This window comes from Nanorana parkeri, unplaced genomic scaffold (assembly GCF_000935625.1).
Source record: "Nanorana parkeri isolate BGI_ZX_2015 unplaced genomic scaffold, ASM93562v1 scaffold97, whole genome shotgun sequence".
Taxonomy (NCBI): Eukaryota; Metazoa; Chordata; class Amphibia; order Anura; family Dicroglossidae; genus Nanorana; species Nanorana parkeri.
This window is the reverse complement of record NW_017306365.1, coordinates 1,629,514-1,646,537: the sequence shown is the minus strand read 5'-3', so window position 1 is coordinate 1,646,537 and position 17,024 is coordinate 1,629,514. Positions and strand designations below refer to the sequence as shown.

Here is a 17,024-nt window from a genome sequence, read left to right as displayed (position 1 = left end):
GTATAAAGTGCAGGAAGTTGGCTCAGCATTCAGCAGTAGCAGCAAGAGTTTGGAGGCTGCTGCACATTATACCCCACAATCCACCCACAATCTGTAGATAAATGTTCCCTAGCAAGATGTTCCCACAGCACGGAGCATTAATCTATGTTCCCACAGCTAGCAGCCAAACTGACAGCTTCAGCCCCACTGGAAGTAGGAAAATTAGTCAGATTAATTGTCAAGTTATTTGACATGTACTGCCGCTACTAAATTTGGGCATCCAGACTTTAATGACTTCTGGGCAACAAAGTATATAGCAGAACTAACATTTTTTTCTGTTAAAAGGAGAACTATGAGTGTGCTTTTCACTCACCTCATAGTTCTAGCCGACCTGCAACAATGAGACTGTCACAGGTCGACTCAGTAGATCGGGAAGTGAGCGAACACATACCAGGTTCGCTCACCTCTCGATCCTGTCACGGCTCTCTGCCGTGAAAGGGGAGGGGCTGGATTCCCCCCTCCCCGCTCTGCCAGCGCTGACTGGCGGAACGGACAGGGGAGGGTACAGCTGGCTCTGCCTCTAGATAGGCAGAGCCAGCTGTCACTCATGCAGCTGGGCGGATCCAGACATAAATGTCAGGATCCGCTTCAGCATCTCAGTATACGCAGCAGCTCGAGGTATACTGCGGCGTCTCAATGTATATACCACGAGCTACAGCTCGCGGTATACTGAGCCTAGGGTGACAGGAGGACGCTAGTTTGTGTCCTCCCGTTACCCTTAAGAGAACTATGGGGAAAAACACTTACCCCATAGTTCTCCTTTAACTTTGAAATTGCAAGTTAAAAAAAAAAAATGTGTTCATGCATGCATGCATACCTGTGTTACATTTTGCATTATCCATAGTTCATATTATTCATTTGCTATTTTGCTAGTCTATCACCATTAGTGGGAGGTGATGAAGTGGTGCTGTCAACTGTGCGAATGGATGTAATCATTCCCACACAAAAGGTTTTCTGTAGGAGCTATTTCCCCCCCCCCCCCCCAAATATATTATTTGGCAAAAAAACGGATTTATTGCTTTTACCTTTTAAAATGCTCAGAATCTAAAATAACTTTGTTACAATACTTTTAGGAATCAAGTGCATAAGATGGAACATATTCACTGGCTACTAGTATATACCACAGGCTAATTCAGCAAACTGGAATTCTGGGCAGATAGGGCAGATATGGAGCCATCACAGGCTCCCAGCAGCGTCTCTACAATGAGGGATATTCAAGTAATTACACTTTCCCAGGAGAATTTTGGAATATGGAATTACCTTCTCCAATCTGCCCTATCCTCCCTTTCCCCTTGCTGCTTGTAACTGCCAATAAACACCCCTTCCCCTCCGCAGCTGCCGATGTACGACCCATACAGCATAGCACAACCCTGCAGTCGGGATTTTAAAATCCACTCTAAATAGCGAGCATTCATTGGCCATGCTGACCAATGAGAAGCGCTTCTGACCAATAAATGCATGCCATTTCAAAGCGCAGGGCTCAGTAATAATAATAATATTAATAATAGTGTAGCAGACTGTTACTTACATTTAATTTAAGCATTTTCTTGTGTGAAGAGTTTTCCAAGAATTTCCTTTTTCTGTGTCTATCTGATGTGAATGCAGAGCTATCAAAAAACAAAGAAGTACAAAATGGCAGATGTCTGTCTATAACACAAAATCTGAAATCTAAACAGTCCTCTATGACAAACACTTTTTTAAAACAGAATATTTTGCTCTTGACCACAAACTGAATAAGAATATTAGACGTTTTGAAGCTACAGGACAGCTAGAGCTGGAAAGCTTGACTCAACAATGTGGGTCTCTAATAAAAGTAACAGAAACAGAAAGAAGAATGCCAGTCTACTTACTTCTCCAGGTTCTGCAAGTGCTCTCGAACTTTCTGGACAGAACACATCTTTGTGTCATTCACCACAAAATCATCACACCGGTAACTGCAAGCAAGAGATTCTTGAAAGAACTGCATTTCTGGTGTTTCGCTACCATAGAAAGGAATAACAATACTGCTGATATTTCAAAAAACAGTAACTAACCAGACTTACCAAAATGTGCTGTAGCTGCTGCAATCCATACATACAGTGTGCTGTGTTTTTTCCTTCTCTAATTTTTCGTATTGTTTGTGGTTGGCAAGCGGCACTTGGGCATCCTCGTAATGCTTCTTGGCATGGCCATTCACATACCTTTATGCCACAAGTGATAATTACATTATGCAATGTTCATTTCTGATAATCCATTTTGTTTACTGCAACTAGGACACATTCAAGAGAATAAGCAGAGAGAAGGAGAGTGGGAATGGGTGGAAGTGTAGGAGAATGAGCAAAGTAAAAGGACAGTGGACACGGGTGGAAGCAAAGAAGAATGATCAGAGCAAAGGAAATCTGACATGGGTGGAAGAGGAAGAGAATGACGACATGTTAGTGGACATAGGTGGAAAAGAAGGAAATTGAGCAGAGTGAAAAAAAGTGGCAGAGTAGGAGTATGAACAGAATAAGGAGAGCAGGCATGGGTGGCAGAGCAGGAGAATGAGTAGAGGAAGGGCAAACAAACATGGGTAGAAAAAGGAGGAGAATGAGCAGAGTGAAGGAAAGTGGATATTGGTGGCCAGAGGAGAAGGGACTGAGTAAAGGAGAGCAAGAATGGGTGGCAGAGAGATGAAAGACCAGAAGGAATATGGGTGGAAGAGGAAGAGAATGAGGAGAGCGGTCAAGGGTGGCAGAATGAGCAGAGGGAAGGTAAACGGACATGGGTGGAAAAGGAGAAGAAAGCGCAAAGTGAAGGAAAGCAGTCAGTCAATGGATGGAAGAAAATGAGAGTGAAGGAGAGCAGACACGGGTGGCAGAAGGGAAAGACCAGAAGGAAGGACACAGGTGGAAGGGGAGGAGAATGAGCAGAGCAAATGAAAGTGAACACAGTGGAGGAGGATAAGACTGACCAGAGCAAAGAATGCAAAAGGTAGAGAATATTTAGACTGAAGGAAAGTGGGCATTGGTGGAAGAGAATGAGCAGAGGGAAGGTAAGCAGACATGGATGTAAGAGGAAGAGATTCAACAGAGCAAAGGCAAGTGGGCATAGATGAAATCAGTGGAGAATGTTCATTGATGACAGAAGGCATTAACAGACTTGAAGGAGAATGATCACAGAGAGGAGGAAAGCCGGCACATAAGGAAGTAAAGAAAAATGAATAGAGGGGAGGAGAGTATGAATGAATGGAGGAAAATGTTTAGATAGAACAGCAAGTATGGATAAAAGCATTATGTCCAAAGACAATAGGCATTGATGGTAGCATTTAAGGGAAGAACAGGAGGAGAATGATCACAGAAAGACATAAAAAAAAGTGGGTACATGGCAGTACTCCAGCCAGTGCACAGTGGATAGCACTAAGTAATAATAAAAGATCTATGTCTCAATGTGTACTAAACATGGAACTGATGACACTTTGGGTCATGCATGAACTGTTGTTTCTCCCTGCTGGGACCAGGAAGGACAGGTCATAAAGTCCTTTCCCAGGCATTTTTCTCTATGTAGAAGAGAGAGCATTCAGGTACAGTAAGCGATGCTAGTACTGCCCATCTTGGGGGAGAATTGGGATGGGTTTTCCTAACTGCCTCACTGGAGTTTCTCCTAAAAACTGAAGGTCAGTAGACAGCTGTCTGCCACTACAAACATTAGATTGTCAGTTGACTGGGTCAAAAACAGCCAGATCAAAAATGGTCATTTAATTTTTATAGGCTGATTAAAGCTGAACTCTAGGCAAAATACACAGATGAAATACATATATGGGATCTGTCTTTGTATCTATCCTGTCTGTCTGCACATAATCTAAAAGTACATGCTGAGCCCTCTGACATTTCTGCAAATAAACTGAGAAGTAGATTTACATTCCTGCATGCAAGTTCTGCTGCTGGGATGCTTTTGAATCAGCACAGTACGGTAGTAAACCTCCCAGGACTGCAATTAATGATTATTTTCATAATCGATTAGTTGGCTGATTATTTTTTCAATTAATCGGATAAGAAAAATGAAATAAATAGCATCCTTAACTTAAAATGAAATACATCAATGGAGTGTTACAAACAAAGTTTACTTCAGAATAAAACTGCATGCCCATTTTTTTGCAATCGCACTGCACTGGAACACACGGCATTGCAGTACCGTACGTTGCAGTGCGGGTAATCACACTGCGGGTGGGAGACACGCTTAGTGTGCCACTGCAACGCACCTCCCGCAGCAGATTTTCTCAGGCCAAAACCGAAAATCACTTTATTCACACCATTTATCATTTCTTTTTATAACAATTGTATTGTAAGCACATGACGCTTGAATAGCTTCAGCCAGGGAATGACAGTAGCAGTGGCAAGATTCCACAGACAGCAGCTGAATGTAAATACAGCAGGTAGTGGGCTGGTGCAATAGCCTGCCTGGCATTGGCCATTTCACATTGCAATAGCAGGCTGGCTATTGCCCCCGCCACTGCTTGCTGTGCTCTCCTCCCAGCATGGAGGAGAGAGCTTGGGGATCCAACCAACTAATCGATGACGAGAATAGTTGACAATTATTCTCATTGATTATTATCAACTAATCGATTAGTTGGTTGCAGCCCTAAAACCTCCATTTGCTAACAAACAATACAACTTGCAACGAGTCTATAAAGCCATAGTCCTTGAGAAAGACATTTGAAACTAAAGAGTTTAGCAAAGCAACATCATTGAGAGCAAAGAGTGCCCAGTCTGCAGCGCAAAAACAGGAGAAGGAAGGAAGCACAGCATGCAGCACAGAGTTTGGTGGGGGAAAGATAGAGTCATAGGGGGTCAGGGGGTAGATGACAAGGTACAATGTCACACAGGGACGGGCGAGAGAGTGTCCCAGTCAGAGAGTAAAATAGTGAGAATGACATAAGCTACTTCTTATATACAAAAATAATATTTTGAAGTAGCATTCACTCAAGTAAAAGAGAAGCAACAGGGGGTGTGGAATTCGTATCGCCCGACACATGTAGTTCCGGGCGCCGGGCAAGTAGTTTTTTCACAGCAGGGCTGGTTTGACTTTTTTAAACAAGTGGCGCTGCGATGTCAATAAAGAGAACCCGTCACCTCCAAAAGCTATCACTGTGTGATAGCACTACAGTTAAGTTAAAAAAAAAAAGGTTTAAAAAAAATAAACCATAAATAAGTTAAAAATGTAACTAACTCAAAATGTAAAAATAATAAAACAAATGAAAAATTTTTACAAAGTAAATTAAAAATGAAAACCAGTCCCGCTGCCCCATCTGAATGTAAATAAACTGCGATTGTGTGCTACCGCTCGTAAATCACCGCAACCTGCCTGTCACGACTGGGGTGCCATTCGAAAATAATGGCACTGCCAGCGTGATCGGCGGTGGTGTGCGATCTGTGACTGCCCGGTCATCGTGCACGAAACCGAGCGGATGGCTGGGTGGTCACGGAATCGCACACCACCGCCGATCCTGCTGTCAGTGCCATTATTTTCTAATGGCACCCCAGTCGTGCCAAGCAGATTGCGCGTTTTCCTGCAGCAATAACGCCCGGGCTATCCCACACGATCACGGTTGAAAACACTGCGCGGTGCAGGTCGTAAAAATAGGTACATGTACCTTTTTTTCAGCGATTGCCACCCAGATGTAACCCCATACATGCGGAGGCTACCGCACATTTTTTTTGTATCAGGACAAGTAGATTGTTATGAGGGACAAGTAGATTCGGCCCCCGCTTTAGTCCTTGGACAAGTAGTTTTTTCCAAAATTTTCACACCCCTGAGCAATATTAAGTATGGTGGATATTCAGTAAGGAAGAGCTTTTTAGGCTGGGTTCACACCTAGGTGGAATACTTTTTGCGCGTTTGTACGTGCGTGTTTAGTGTGCGGCTATATGCGCGTTCATGTGCGTTGTGCACTGTGCACGAAGATGCGCATTTTGACAGGCAGCTCATGAAACATTGCAGGCAATAGATGAAAGCGCATCTAAACGGGCAAAAGCGTGCGCGAATATGTGCAACATACTTTTGACGCGCATTTCTATGGGGCAAAAATGCGCTGTTAACTGCCTAAAACTCATGTACCTTTTCGGGCATTTGGCCTTATTCAGCTGGCGTTTTGCTGCTCAGGTGTGAACGGGGGCCATTGAAAATAATCCGCTTACTTCCCGATCGTCTCCCGGCAGAGAGCGGTGACTGTCAGTCATCGCTCCCTGCAGGGATTCCCCCTCCGATCCTTCAGCGCTGAGTGGAGGAACAAATGAGGGAGGGGGAGGGCACAGCTGCCCCTAGATAGGCAGAGCTATCTGTCACTCAAGCAGCTGGATGGATCTTAACAGTATTATTGGGATCCGTCCTGGCTGTGGCGCTCTCAGTATATTGCGGGCAATAGCTGAGGAGGTTAGTATATGTCGTCCCGTGATCCTAAAAGAGAACTATGGGGAAAAACACTTACCCCATAGTCCTCTTTAAAATGTTGCTGGAGGAGCTGTAAAGTTAGTCATACAAATCAACCAGTTAAAAGGAAAAAAAAACTAAACCAAAACAGTATTACCCAATACTCACCTTCCACAGTGCACACTGGAACAAGTCAGACAGACCCAAGGACTTTTATTTGAACGGCACACTGCAACACATCAAAATATACACAGGTATGAGTCTTTATTCACAAACAGAAAATATCAAAAAGGCTCTATCCCTTAAAAAGGTGAACTATGGGGTCAGTGTTTTTCCCCATAATTCTCCTTAGGGTAACGGGAGGACACAAACTAGCGTCCTCCCGTCACCCTAAGCTCAGTATACAGCGAGCTACAGCTTGCGGTATACTGAGACGCCAGAGCGGATCCCGACATCGATGTCGAGATCCGCCCAGCTGTGTGAGTGACAGCTGGCTCTGCCTATCTAGAGGCAGAGCCAGCTGTACCCGCCCCCTCCCTCGTCCGTTCTGCCAGTCAGTACTGGCGGAGCGGGGAGGGGGGAAACCATCCCCTCCCGTCACGGCAGAGAGCTGTGACAGGATCGAGAAGTGAGCGAACACCGGCACTCCCTAGGGACTCAAAGTGGCTTTATCTACTCTTGGGGCAGATGAGGCAGCCATCTTAGGCACACATGAACCTACCAGAATGTCTTTTGGAGTGCGAGAAGAAAATGGGTACCCAAAGAAACCCACACAAGCACAGAGAAAACATGCAAACTCCATGGAGATAGTGAACTGACCGGGATACAAACCAAAAGGAACCCCAATGCTGCAAGACAAAAGTGCTAACCACTAAATCACTGTACTGCTCTAAGCCCTCGTTCACACCTGAACGTTTTGTAGCGCATTCTACGCTCGACGAACGCTCTACAAAACGCTCAAAAATATAAATCCCATTGTATTCAATGGTCTCGTTCCCACCTTGGCGTATTTCCGCTCGTCCGTAACGCGCAACAAAACGGCCCACGCCTGAAAAGGTACAGGTACTACTTTGGGCCGTTTTGTTGCGCGTTTCCATTGCTATACAGCCAAGTAGCCTTCGGAAAAGCGCGACGGTCACGGTAAAAAAAAACACGCGACAGACGCGCATTTGCAATACGCCTAGGTATGAACAAGACCTAAGTCAGTGCCCTGATCCTAGCCACCTGCACCCCCCAATTAAATTACATATAGATGTCCAATAAAAACCTACACTCTACTGTACATACAGTATACACTGTGGCAAATAATGATTTGATCCCCTGCAGATTTTGTAAGTTTGCCCACTTACAAAGAAATAAAAAAAGAAGGTCAAAAAAAGAGTCTTTGTTTTTTTTAAAAAACAAAAAAAGGACCCAACATCTAAATAACAGGATTAAAAAAGAGGAGTTGTCATTCACAGCAAATATTTTCATCTTTCAAATAAAACAAGGAATGGGACAGACTACTATGGGCAAAAGCCACACTTTTACACTTGTGGTTCAAAGTGACAGTAAACTCAGGAGTTAATCTTAAAATGCATTCAATTACCTTAAAGGAGAACTATGAGGTGAGTGCTTTTCACTCACCTCATAGTTCTAGCCGACCTGTGACAATGAGACTGTCACAGGTCGGCTCAGTAGATCGGGAGGTGAGCGAACACATACTGGTATTCGCTCACTTCTCGATCCTGTCACGGCTCTCTGCCATGACAGGGGAGGGGCTGGATTCCCCGCTCCGCCAGCGATGACTGGCGGAACGGACGGGGGAGGGGGCGGGTACAGCTGGCTCTGCCTCTAGGTAGGCAGAGCCAGCTGTCAGTCACGCAGCTGGGCGGATCCCGGCACAATTGTCGGGATTCGCTTCAGCTGCGGCGTCTCAGTATACCGCCAGCTGTAGCTCACTGTATTCTGAGCCTAGGGTGACGGGAGGACGCTAGTTTGTGTCCTCCCGTTACCCTAAGGAGAACTATGGGGGAAAGCCTTAACCCCATAGTTATCCTTTAACTATTAACCTCCCTGGCAGTCTGACTATCTCAGTATTTTTTACTTTTAAATTTCCCGCCGGTTCTGCCCCTGTGCAACGTGGGCGCTCGCAAAGGAAGGAACCCGGAAGACGGATGCCGGCATTAGGTGGAGGACACAGCGGGGCTCGTAGGGACAAGGTAAGTGACGCACAGTGTAATCCTTAGTGTGGCTTGGGGTTACCACTTTTGGTACTGAAAATGAACCCCGAGCCACACTCAGGATTACCGCCAGGAAGGTTAATTAAAATGTATCTTATTTGTGTATCACTCGGCTGTAGATCCTCTGGAGGGGGCTACTTTTATTCCCCATGGTCCCTGTGTGTATAGTAATGTAGCCACTGCACCAAGCTCACTCCCATAATGGACTATAATTTCGATACAAAGTAGTATGAGATTGTATTCCATCAGAGGAGTGAGCTTGGTGCGGTGGCTACTTTACAACATACATGGGGAACAAAAGTAGGAAGAAGGAAGGACAGTGTCAGCACCAATTCAGAGATGAGTTGAGGATCTACAGCCGAGTAATACACAAATAAGTTACATTTATGTTATTGGTTAGGGAACTTGAATGTATTTTTAAGATTTAAGTAACTCCTGAGTTTAGTGTCACTTTGAACCACAAGTGTAAAAGTGTGGCTTTTGCCCATAGTAGTCTGTCCCATTCCTTATTTTATTTGTCCTGGTGCTGAGTTTAGTGTCACTTTAATAAATTGTTTCGACCCTTTCCTCTGGTCTGGGATACTTCTGCTACTGCTAGAGAGATACTATTCTGTTAATGTAATGGAAATAGAAGGCGGCTTTCTGTAAATGGTAGGAAAACACAGATACCAAGCTCTTTACTTGCAGGATATCCTCCCAGCAATGATGAAACACCATTTTAAACCAGCTGACATTTACAGGCTAACCTCACAACTTTTTTAATTTATTACAGGAAAATGTTTAAAACCTTAAAAGAAGTTTTGTCTTTTTTTGCCTTCTGTCCCCAGGGAAAGACAGTACACAAAAGGAAATCACTCCAAAGTGAGGTAAAATGGCTTCTAAGGGTGGCCATACACTGTTTTTTTTGCGAGCTAGGCAAGAAATAAACTCTCAATTTCCCCATCCATCTCAACAGCGTAGATGGGGAAATCCCCCCGTCAGTCTACTGTATCCTGACAGAATACCTGAACAGCAATAGCAGTGACTGTTCCATCAAGATTTTTCAGACCGACTCCTTTGACAAAAGTTGATGAAAAAAATTGCAGCTATAAAAAAAAAAAAAAAGCCATGCTTCGTGTGTCGCAAAAAAAGTACTTGTACCTTTTTTTTTTAGTGATTGCTGTGCGGATGTAACCCCATTGAAATCAATGGGGCCGCTGTGTGCACTAGCACACAATTGCACAGCCCCGGAACATGCGCCCCAGGTGTTGCTCAGGTCTGAACCTGGCCTAATTCAGGCTGGACAAATCCCAGGAGCCAGGTCGCCAACGCTCCATAAAAATGACAGCTGGTGCCTCATTTTTGAAGTTTTCTCTTGTTGTTGTCAATGGAGCTGGCTCCTAAAAAATATCCTGCTGTCTCCTGGATTAGATAGACCGACTCCTGAATTCTATATTAATGTATTCACCCTTGGATTCATTCAAATATTTTGATACACCTAAAACTCTTATTGAGAATTCGCTTTATACACTCTTTAGAAGTACATATATAGACACACACACACACACAATTCTGCAAGGTAGCGAGTGACGAGAAGAGAGATCCCTTTGTCTCCCAGTGATAACGTTGCATATATTTTATCCTGGATACCCTTATTCCTCACATTCAACCCCCCAAAACATAATCGACCTGCCTGTCTGTGAACATATTGATCCATCCTCTGCATGGGCTGCAGTCAGATTGAGACAATTCTATTCATCTCTCTCCTTGGTTTGTTTAAAGATGAATCTCCTGATGGAGGATATCATTTCCTGTTCCCTTACATCTGTAACCAACAAGTACGAATATTCTACAAGCAGAGGCAATTATTCTTCTCTTCAAGGAAGTCTATAATGTAGCATAAAATCTGTACTTCTACTTCCTCCATCAGCTCATCTTTCAATGATTACCTTTTAGATTATAAGCTCTCACGTACAGGGCCCTTCTAACCCTCCTGCACTGAATTGGGTTGTACTTTCTTCCTTTACTTTGCAAAGCATTGCAAAAACTGTTGGTGCTACATAATCCTGAATAATAATAATAATAATAACAATAATAATATTAAGAGAGCAAATTTAATAAACTCCCACATTATAATTACCAGGTCCACTGAACTACCATATACACCAACTAAGCCCTTTGAAAAGATAATACATCATGTGGTTTCCATGGTAACATCCTATTAAACCCCACCAACACATCCACTATTCCTATGACACATGGCTGTACCCACGCATGCATGTGATCTCAGTACTGTCATCTGCACCTATGTCTTGACCAGGAAATTGCCCCGGTCATTGTGTAAATTGGGAAATCTCAGTCTAAGCTATATTCAACCTTAAATGGTAACGATGATAGAAGAACGGGTACCAGGGGAGAATCTTGAAGAAAAACTACTACAAGCAGCCTCGCCCAAGGAAATCAGGATTCAGGAACCACAAGCATTGCAGAGAAGGACTCTAACAATGAAAGGCATGTTCCCACGTAGTCACCTCCCCAGCGCCATCCTCCCTTCCACCCAGACACACACCTAGGGATTTCCTAGCTCCTCCGATGACAACATTCACTCACAAGAACTCAAGGCAGCAGACAAATAATACAGAAGACTGACATTAATGTGGGACACTAAGCCGGTGAACACAATGACAAGACAAAAAGGTGTGCTAAGTCAACACCACCAATGTGCTAATATAAAAAACAGGTCTTAAAAATACAAAGGATCTTTATTACATAGACTTGTCTTATAGGATGTCATCCAAACCCCCCCAGCACAAGATCCATAATATATTCATATAGGATGGGCATGTATTATAGAGCAGGGAGCTACCAATACAATGGGAAAACAAAGCATCTCCCATGAAGTGGTGCCTGTGCTGGCGGATTTAGGAGTGCATTTCATTATTTAGAGAAAGATGATGGCTTGAATAAGATTTTAGAAGGAAGTCAGCACTATGGTATTGACAGGATGTGTGTGACCACATCATGATGATTAGATGAGCAGAGACTATAGTGCATGTGTCATCAGTGACAGCTCGGAACAATGGGGGGGATGCCTGCCACAGCCTCATACAAACTGATTGCACCTATATATTAGACGTATATGGATGGGAGATGGACTCCTCCGTGCACGTGTTTGGAGGGACGCTTTATTGTCAGTCTCTAGGTCCAGGCACACTGCATAACGGCTTCCATTGATCTTCCAGCGTACACACAGAAAAATATGGATGTCACCGGCAGCTCTAACAATGAGCCCACAATGGTCACACATTCACAGCGTTTCCCAGTGATCGCTTTATCCGGTTCTCCCTGCCCTGAACAATAACAATTACCCCCAGTAGGCCGCGCCCGGAGCCGGGGACTTTCCTGAGCATAGGCAGGCGGCGCTACGTCCTCCCCTACGGGCGAAGCGCGGGGAGGAGTAAGCACACTCACCGCTGCAGCACCACGAAGAGGGGCAACCGCTGGGGAAGGCAGCGTAGTCCGGAGCAATGCAAACACTAGTCGTAAGGTGCGGGCACTCCATGTCGGTGCGGAGGGACACTGCTGGCTGAGACGGATCACACCGAGCCGGGACTTCTTCCACCATGGGACCATTAGGACTGCCCCCCTCGTGACGCACAGCCTTTACTAGTCCGCCCATTGCGTCCTCCTGGCGGTTTCCATGACAACTGCTCCTGACTATAAGCAGGAGTGGGCGGTGGTGTGTGTGTCTGCATTGTGAGGGGGCAGTGTGTAGAAAAGGACTTAATGGATCGAATTTAAAGCATAAATAAACTTTTTCTTTAAAGAAATAGTCCAGATTGTACAAATAATGAATGCACACGTATTAATAAAATAATCAAATTAGCATTTTGATTTTTGCAGTGGAGTCTGCAAAGCATTGCAACTGCGATCAGTAGGTTGTGGATGCAATGCTCAGGCTACTGCAGACTTTCTCCTTGTTGTTGGGATGGGAGGGAGTTATCCATGGTCTCCTTAGCAATGCCCAATCTTGCTCCACTCCCCTCCTGGTTCCTCCATGAGGTGTTTGTAACAAAGAGGGTGGCTCTGGGACGTAGATGTTAGCACGTTTGCATTGCAGAACTGGAGGTCCCGGATTTGAATCCCCGTCAGGACACTATCTGTAAGGAGTTTGCATGTTCTCCCTGTGTTTGCGTGGGTTTCCTCCCATACTCCAAAGAAATGCTAGTAAGTTAGTTGGCTCCTGTCTAGATTGGCCCCAAATGTATGCAGAAAGAGATATAGAGCTTTAATTGCAAGCTCCTTGAGGGCAGGGATTGATGTGAACGTGCATAATGTAAAGTGCCTTGTAAATTGTCAGCACTATACAGATACCTATAATAAATAAGAGGTCGGGAGCGAGTAACACACAGGGGGATTTATTAAGACCAGAGCAGACCAAATCTGGAGCAGTTGTCCATGGCAACTCTTTCATTTTCAAAGCTTCACTGAACAAACCAAAGATAGAAGCTGATTGGTCACCATGGGCAACTGCTCCAGATCCTGTCTGCTCCAGTTTTGATAAGTTCCCCTTACAGAATGCAGAAGCAAGTGGCATACAGATTGCAGAGGTCAATAGTAAATAATGCAGAGGTCAGGAGAAGGTAATACAGAGTACAGAGGTTAGGAGCAAAAAATGCAGGGGGTCAGCAGTAAATAATGCAGAGGTCAGTAGTAGGTAATGCAGAGTTCAGAAGGTCAGTAGTAAGTAATGCAGAGATCAGTAGTAAGTATTGAAAAGTGCAGGGGTCAGGAGAAGCACACATACTGCAGAGGTCAGGAGTAAGTATCACAGAGTACAGAGGTCAGGAGTAAGTAAGGCAGACTGCAGAGGTCACGTAGAGTGCAGAGGAGAGGAGTAAGTGATGTAGAGTGCAGGGGTCAGGAGTATGTAACTCGGAGTGCATGGAACAGGAGTAAGTAACACAGAGGTCAGGAGTGAGTAACACAGAGTGCAGGATCAGGAGTATGTAACTCAGAGTGCAGGGAACAGGAGTAAGTAAAGCAGAGTGCAGGGATCAGGAGTAAATTACGCATGGGCCATGAGAAATTAATGTAGAGTGCAGGGATCAGGAGTATGTATCTCGGAGTACAGGAGTAAGTAACGCAGAGTGCAAAGGTCAGGAGTGAGTAATGCAGGGTCAGGAGTATGTCATTCAGAGTGCATTGGACAGGAGTAAGTAACGCAGAGTGCAGAGATCAGGAGTAAGTAACACAGGGGGTAGGAGTAAGTAACGCAAAGTGCAGGGTCAGGAGTATGTAACTCAGAGTGCAGGGAACAGGAGTAAGTAACGCAGAGTGCAAGGATCAGGAGTAAGTAACGCAGATCAGGAGTAAGTAACGCAGAGTGCTGGGACAGGAGTATGTAATCAGAGTGCAAGGAATAGGAGTAAGTAAAGCAGAGTGCAGGGACAGGACTATGTAACTCAGAGTGCAGGGAAAAGGAGTAAGTAAAGCAGAGTGCAGGGATCAGGAGTAAGTAATGCAGCCGTAAGGAGCAAGTATGCAGAGTGCAGGAGTCAGTTATCCAGATACATATTTAATCAGTGTAGGTTTGAAGGGACAGTATGTGCTGTTCTCATTGCCATGATAAAGAAACACCCTTCAAAAATAATACAGAAGTCGAGGCTCTGTAGCTGTCTAAAGAGCTGATGTCAAAAGAGGGGGCTCTGATGTAAAGAGGGGCTTCTAATGTGAAGGGGGGCTTCAAATATGAGAGTGGGTACACTGATGTGAAAGGAAAGGGTTGCTAATGTAAAAGGGATCCTGATATAAAAGAGGGATTAAAGGGGGACAGGAAGGATTCTGATGTGAATTTTCTTACATTTTAGACTGGAGTCCCTCAAGATTTTGCATAATTTTAAATAGGGATATACCGATACTAGTATCGTTATCGGTGCCAATACTGAGTATTTGGCCGAGTACTCGTATTCGCCCAAATGCTCCGATACCGGAACTTCGGGTTAGGCGGGTCATTATTCACCTCCCGACTTCCTGATTGGCCGTGAAGCCGGCTCGATGCTCATTGGCTGGGAAGCCAGTCTCCCAACCAATCACAATTAAGCAGGCCGAACAACATTGAGCCGGCTTCCCAGGCAATCAGGAAGCCAGGCGGCATGTCATTACTCGCCGCCCGGCTTCCTGATTGCCCGGCAAGCCGGCTCCATGCCATCGGAAACACCAGTATCGGTACTCAGTATCGGCGAGTAGCGCAAGCAAAATATCGGTACTCGTACTCGATACCAAAAAAACGGTATCGATGCATTCCTACTTTTAAAGGGTGCTGTGACTAAAAAAAGGTTGAGAAATGCTGCTCCAGTGCCAGATTACCATTTATTTTGCAGAGCTTATAAATAAAGGAAAAAGCAACCAATAAAAATATACTACACACATAGCTGTTATGTGTATAGTGTGTAGTCATCACGCGCATGTGTGATGACATCTCAGCGGGTTGTCACCCAGGCGGCTGCTCTGGGTGACACAACACCTGAGGACCCCCCTGGTATCTTACATATAATTTTCTTTAGAAAGCACATACAGTATACGTAGAAAATGCTGTCCCCTACCAGCAACTGCAGAATGGGGCTTTTGCTCTCTCTGTGTGGAAGCAGCGTTCTCTCTGCAGACATACGGCATGGCTTTTGGTGAGTCAGAGCTCTCCAATCGGTGGAGTAGAACAGACTGTGTAAAGCAAATGCGTTTTTATCTGTGGATTGAGGCGCACATGTACAGCACAGTGCACAGACGTGGCAAGGTCCAGTGGCGAAATTAAGTAACTCCCATGAGCATGTATTGCCTGGCCAATCAACCGGGAAGAAAAGTGAGTGACGATGGAAGCGCCAGCAACAGAGGGGAGAGCGGACAGCGCAGTGCTGGAGGGGATCACCTACATGATAAGTCCGCCGCCATAATGTGCTAATATGCTGGGTATACGTGCACATTATGGCAAACACCTCTGGAGGCCTTTTTTCTCCCCACTTTACTTCTGCTTTAAGGAAAATGCCACTAAAAACCTTATTAAATGTGCACACAGTAAGGAGAGGTTAGAGCCTTGGGTTTTCTTTGCTGTCTGTGTTCTTACTTAGGATATACCACTTTCTTGACTCACCTGTGTTGTGTGGCCGATACCGATGCTTGTATCGGTATCGGTGCATCCCTAGTTGTCACCATAACAGAAAGTGAGGGAAAATCTTTCCAGTGGGGACCCAAACAACAGTAATAATTAGGGATGCACCGATACCGGTATTTCAGTATTGAGTACGAGTACGGATATTAATTTTTTTGTTACTTGCCTATACCGAATACCGAAAGTCCCATTAAGGAAGCCAGGCGGCGTGTAATGACTCGCCACCTGGCTTACAGATTAGCCGGGAAGCCGGGCAGCGTGTGAAGACTCGCCACCCAGCTTCACGATTAGCAGGGAAGCCGTCCCCATGCTTCTCATCACTAGGTGACGAGAAAGCATGGAGCCGGCTTTCTGGCCAATCAGAAAGCCGGGCGCGGTGTAATGATGCAGTGAGGAGGGAGCATGGAGCCGGCTTACCAGTTAATCAGGAAGCCGCGCAGCGTGTAATAACTAATTCCTAATACCGAAAGTATCTGACAAGGTGTAACAGGTGCACTCGATCACTCACCTGTTCCTCGTTCCAGGACTCCTCCCCCACTCCCTAGTTAAGGCTGAACGTTACACTTGCCTGACGTTCGAGCAAGTGTGAAGACGCCAGGCAAGTTCCTGTATCCCAGCACCGAACCTCTTCCTCTTATTGGGCCGGACAGAGCCCCTCCAAAACCACCAGCACATCCTGCTTTGACTTCCCTCCAGCCCTGCAATTCGGTCTCCACTACCTCCTTCATCCCCAGCTTCAGCAAGGACTATTACAATCTGGACTGCAGTTACTCTAAAGATCCACCGGAGGGCACCAACATTCTCCTTATCATTCCTATCAACTAAAATAGCAGTAAGCATACCACAGACTGTGATTTCCAAATGCTTGCATATTGATAGAACTGTGCATAGGGATAACTTGATTGCTCCCATTGATTGTTGTCATCCTTCACCCCACTAATCTAAAAGGACTGCTCCCTACAATAAAACCTCATCTATTTTTCATGCTAAGTAATTGTTGCCTAACTCATTACCATAAGACTGTAAATTCACTGTGGTGTAGGATTGCACCCCCTCCTCATACTTCTGCAGCTGTGATCCTCCACCTAAAATAAGACCTGTGGGGTCTGGTTGTTACACAAGGCACGAGTACTCACCCAAATACTCGGCACTGATACTGATACTGGTATCAGTGCATCCCTAGTAATAAAAATAATACTAATTTAATAATAATATTACTAATAAAAAAAATG

The 17,024-nt window shown here is 45.0% G+C and overlaps 1 protein-coding gene across 2 annotated transcripts in view; it reads right to left on the bottom strand.

Moving 5' to 3' along the window:
• Window positions 1-12,291, bottom strand: part of USP3 (ubiquitin specific peptidase 3) — a 29,691-nt gene extending 17,400 nt beyond the window's left edge. Inside the window, exons 1-5 of one of the 2 annotated variants that reach the window (XM_018552765.1) lie at window positions 12,099-12,291; window positions 6,595-6,655; window positions 2,082-2,219; window positions 1,890-1,973; window positions 1,568-1,646 (exon numbers count right to left, since the gene is read on the bottom strand). In XM_018552765.1, the coding sequence (XP_018408267.1) occupies window positions 1,568-1,646; window positions 1,890-1,973; window positions 2,082-2,219; window positions 6,595-6,655; window positions 12,099-12,252 (516 nt within the window). In that variant the 5' untranslated portion in view covers window positions 12,253-12,291. The remainder of the gene's footprint in view (window positions 1-1,567; window positions 1,647-1,889; window positions 1,974-2,081; window positions 2,220-6,594; window positions 6,656-12,098) is intronic. The other variant, XM_018552766.1, reaches the window with a different exon arrangement.
• Between the last annotated feature and the right edge of the window lie 4,733 nt (window positions 12,292-17,024).